We start from the raw sequence: 5540 nt of genomic DNA on the forward strand, positions 1-5540 counted from the left end.
AAGCACTGTACAAGCACTTGAGAATGAATGAAACTGAAATTAGGTGGTTAAAGAAAAGAATGCATGGACAATTTCATAGGAATGTTGAAGACAAACAGAAAAAAGATGGCTATGGATGACCAAAAGTGATTTAAATCAGAAACAGAGGCTCCAATCTGTACTGTTCAAGAGCAAGCACTAAGAACGAATTACATCAAATACAGAATGGACAACACATCAGAAAGTGATAAGTGCAGAATTTGTGGACAAAATTGTGAAACCATATGGCATATTACCAGTAAATGTACACCACTAGCCTAGAAAGAATATAAGAGATGTCATGACGATATAGCAAGGCTTGTCCATTGGACACTTTGCAACAAGTATGGATTTGACAGAGCAAAAAAGTGGTACGAAAGTAAACCCAAAGGCATTATCAAAAATGATAATGTGAAGATCCTATGGGATTTTATGATTCAGTGCAACCATGAGATAGAGTATAGGAAGCCAGACATAGTATTAATTGAGAAAGAAAGTAAACTATGTTGGATCATACATATAGCATGTCCAGCTGACAACAATGTATGTGATAAGGAAGAAAGAAAAGTTGATAGATATGATAAGTTAGCTTGGGAGTTTAAACAGTCGTGATTGATGAAAAAGGTGGTAGTAGTACCAATAATTATCAGAGCCCTAGGAACAGAGAGTAAAAATCTTGAGAATTACATGGAACAAATAGGGGCTACAATAAGGGTGGAGCACTTGCAGAAAACAGCACTGCTTGGAACTGCTCGAATACTCTGAATGGTGCTTGAAGAATGAGTGTTACCTTAGTTCACTGGTAGTGAACAGCTGGCATCGTAGTACTTGTGCAAAGATAATAATAATAATAATAATAATAATAATAATAATAATAATAATAATAATAATAATAACACTATGTACAAATCCAAATATATGGTACCCTAGGCATAACACCTACATGAACTTCTAACTTGTTGTCTCTTGAGGTCTCTGGGTGAGACTTGGATCCAACTTGTACAAATGCAAAACAAAAGTCAAACATAAAATAATAATAATAATAATAATAATAATAATAATAATAATAATAATAGTGTGTCAAAAAAATGCTTAGCAGCATTTCTTCTGGCTCTTAGCCGAGGTAACAATCAAAAGAGGTATCTTCCAAGGAGACTCTTGTTCACCTATATTATTTGTTATAACATTGATCCCACTTTCTGTAGTCTTATGCAAAATCAATGTGCACTATGAACTGAGATAGAATGGACCTTGTCTCAACCACCTTCTCTTCATGGATGATTTAAAACTGTTTGCAAAAACAAAGCCTGAAATGGAGAGGCTGGTTGAGACTATGCAAATGTGCTGCAAGGATATAAGGATGGAATTCATTATTTTGAAGTGTGCAGTGCTTACTTTGAAGAGGGGAAAAAGAGTAAATTGTAGGGGCATAGAATTGCCAAATGAAGAGAGGATGGAAGACCCAGGTGATGATGAGTACAAGTACCTTGGGATCCTGGAGATGGACAATATCTTGCATAAAGAAATGAAAGACAAGGTCATCACTGCATATTTCAAGTAACTTAAACTTCTCTTGAAATCAAAACTCAACTCAAGGAACCTTGTGACTGACATTAACATATGGGAAGTTGCTCCAGTTTGCTATAGTGCACTCATTCTGAAATGGACACGAGCTGAGATTAACCAACTCAATCACACTACCCGAAAGACAATGTCAATGCATGATGCTTTCTACCCTAAGGCAAATGTATACAAGCTCTAGATGAAGAGGTGTAAAGGTGGATATGGACTGATTAGTGTATGGGAGTGCATCAACAGTGAAAGAAGAAACATGGCAGAATATTTGGTAAATAGAAGACAAGACCTGCTACAGTATATTACTAATGCAGAAGGATTTACCAAAAATGGACTTGAGTGCTAATGAATTCCAATCATGAATAGCCAATGGAAGAGAAGAAACTCTACACTGCATGGTCAGTTCCATCATGGTCAGTTACATGGTCAATTCCATCATGAAACTAACAACTTCAAAGACCAGGAAGCATTATGGAGGTGACTAAGCAAGGGTGACATAAAAAAGAAGACTGAAAGCCTAATCATTGCTGCCCAGGATCAGGCATTGAATACCAACTCAGTGAAAAGGGATATATATCATACAAGTGCAACGAACCTCTGCAAAATGTGTGGGAAAAGGGTTGAAAACATAACTCACATTGTTAGCGCTTGTGAAAGTCTTGCACAGAAAGAGTACAAGCACAGACATGACAAGGTAGCCCCAAAACCTCACTGGCTACTATGCCAGAAGTATGGATATGAGGTAACAGGTGCTTGGTATCAACATACATTGGAAATGTAATTGACAAAAAGGGGAAAGCAAAAATCCTCTGGGACGTTGACTTCTAGACAGACAAGGTGCTGGAGCACTGAAGGCTGGATATGATAACCTTTAGGAGGGATAAACAAGAGTGCCTAATAACCGACATAATAATGCCAGGAGATCAACATATTATCATGAAAGAAAGAGAAAAGATTGATAAATATGGAGACCAGAGAATTGAGATCACCAAGATGTGGCAGCTACGAGAGTCAAACATAGAGGTCGTCCCTATTGTCATCGGGGCATTGGGTTCAATTCCACCCAGCCTAAAGAAACATCTGGAAACTTTAGAAATACCCTACAATCTATGTATATTGCAAAAATCGGCATTACTTGGAACTGCATGCCTATTGCGTAAAGTTCTGTCTGTCTGAGGCCCTTGTTGTGATTTGACACAGTACAAACCTTTGGTAGACACAATATCTTCAATCAATAACCCTATGATATTGTATACTGTATGACATCTATAGTACTACTACTACTACTACTACTACTACTACTACTACTACTACTAATAATAATAATAATAATAATAATAATGGTATAAAAGATGGGCTACAGCAAATTGATATAAAAGATGGGCTACAGCAAATATTCTGTTCAATACCACAGATTTGCTTGAGCATATCCCTTGGTGGCAGGTGATATGTGCATCTCCGATCATGAGCAGAGGTAGTGGAGGAGCATCATAGTCATGGGTTGAGAGGAATTCTTTGGAGTTCGAATAATTCACCTCTAGAAACATGGGTGTTTCGTTCAACATCCTTTTGAACAGGATGGGCTACTTGATGTGAAAAATTCTAACTGGGTCCCACCTGCAAGGTCATGTGCTGTTTATCTTGATATGAGATCACCATGTTACACACATATGGTTGTGATGCATGTGCCTGGTGTACTCTTATCAGATGAGTAGTCATGATGGGTATAATGGGCTTCGTATATTTTACCCTAGTGTCACTGTGATGGCATGTACTGTTCTCTCATTCAATAATAATAATAATAATAATAATAATAATAATAATAATAATAATAATGATAATAAATATGAACAAAAACGTAGAAGCTATACGTGGGCCTTCAACATTATGCACTATTGAAAAAATAGTCTTGCTGAGAACAGCCCACTTCATACACAAAACACTATCAATTCAATAATACAACCCAAACAAAACAATCCACAATCACAAAGCATGCTCTATGTAACAAATATCCAATAAAATAAACAATGACCAGAAGGTTAGATACCCAACGCATTTCATACACAACACACAGTACAAACACTGATTCAACAAAAGATGGCACCAGACACCATAACAAAAGAAACTGATGCAATACAATACCAGGAAGAGTTTTGCACATCCTCAACAACAGAAAAGAACACACAATGCTGCACATACCCCAGCAACACAGGGCTGTAGCAGGTGATAGCATAGAAATTTGCCTGAAACTACCAAATATTGAATTATAATAATAATGATGATGATGATGATGATGCTGATAATGATGATGATGCTGCTGCTGCTGCTGATGATGATGATGATGATGATGATAATAGTGCTCATGGGAACTGCCCATATCCTATGTAAAATATTGTCTATGTAATCCCCCAAATATTTTAACCCATAAACAGTGTCAAAATATTTTTAAATGTACATAACAGCAAACACCTTTACTGTCATCTTAACATCAGACTATCATCTCATAATCAAATTACTTAAAAAAAAAAAACTTCTAATTTACTTATGTTTTGACAGACATTTTCTAGAACAGGGGATTTACAGAGGATAGAGTGATAAAAAAAGTACATGTGTTATAGAGAATTAACAAGAAAAAAAATGAAGAAAGCAAGTATATGTGGTAAACATAAAAATAAAATTCAGATAAATGAATAAATAAATAAATGATGATGGTGGTGTAGTCCTCTTGATACAGGAGGGCTTCTAGGGCCAATCAAGGGATCCCACCATCCAAGATCTCCCTGAACACCAAGGCCAAGTGCCCTCCCCTATATTTGTTCTTCAGCTTTCAGGTCTACACTTTGAGGGGTGCCATCCACTTTTGCCATTTTCATCAATTTCACCCACCTTTCAATAAAGTCATTTGAGGACAGTACCTCCCTCTCCACCCTCTCTTTCTTTATTAGGTGCAATTTGTAAAAGTTGATGAGTGGTTTATCAAAGAGGTAAGCCTCTCTCCATATACCTTTTGACCGTGTCCATCACATATCCTCATATGCTATAGCCACTACACAAAAGAAAACTGCCTTCCCGACCTAGTTCAAGGAAATGGAGGGGCAATCATCACTTTGGACTCAACCAATTGATGGATCCGTCCTGCATGTGACAATAGCTATTCAGCATGATCCCACAAGTCAGCAATGCTTAGACACTGAATGAGTGTGCAGAATGGTTTTGTTGTTCTGCACACATCTTGGACATGCCCTTCAGATGTAGCTTTTTTCTGAAACTGGTAGTGCTCTTCAGTAGTACTGCCAGATTAAAGATTTCTGGCAATTATCAGTTGTAGTTTCTGATCAGAAAGTCCTCCAGAACAGACTAGCCAGTTTGTTTTCATTGATGCCAATGGTCTCCTCAACAACGTTGCTAGATTGATATACAAATTGACAGAAAAACAGATAGATAGATATAAACAGACAGATTGATAGACAGACAGACAACAATAAATATGTAGATAGACAGGCCAATAGATAGACAGATAAGTTGATTGGCAAGCAGATAGATAGATAAATAGATAGATAGATAGATAGATAGATAGATAGATAGATACACAGAAAGACAGACAGGTGGATAGATAGATAGACAGACAGATGGATACACAGAAAGACAGACAGGTGGATAGATAAATAAATAATCATATAAATTGATAAGTAGGTAAATAGATAGATAGATAGATAGATAAAGAGACAGGTGGGTAGAGAGATAAAAAGGCAGAAAAGTGTATCTGATACTTACCAGAAAGAGAGTGTTTAAAATAAAGAAAACTAATTTCACGATATTTATGGTCTTCAGCGACATTGTGGTAATACTGAAATATCTTTAGGTATATTCCTGGAATAATAAAGCAAAGGATCTTTTAACATAAATATTGTTAGTGTTTATGAAGAATATATATATATATATATATA

General features: G+C 36.4%; 1 protein-coding gene across 1 annotated transcript in view; it reads right to left on the reverse strand.

Annotated features, from left to right (window-relative positions):
- LOC106873179 (CD151 antigen) overlaps positions 1-5540 on the reverse strand; it is a 52860-nt gene that overhangs the window by 24462 nt on the left and 22858 nt on the right. Inside the window, exon 2 of the mRNA XM_014920411.2 lies at positions 5368-5463. Within this exon, the coding sequence (XP_014775897.1) occupies positions 5368-5430 (63 nt within the window). The 5' untranslated portion in view covers positions 5431-5463. The remainder of the gene's footprint in view (positions 1-5367; positions 5464-5540) is intronic.

This window comes from Octopus bimaculoides, chromosome 7 (assembly GCF_001194135.2).
Source record: "Octopus bimaculoides isolate UCB-OBI-ISO-001 chromosome 7, ASM119413v2, whole genome shotgun sequence".
NCBI lineage: Eukaryota > Metazoa > Mollusca > Cephalopoda > Octopoda > Octopodidae > Octopus > Octopus bimaculoides.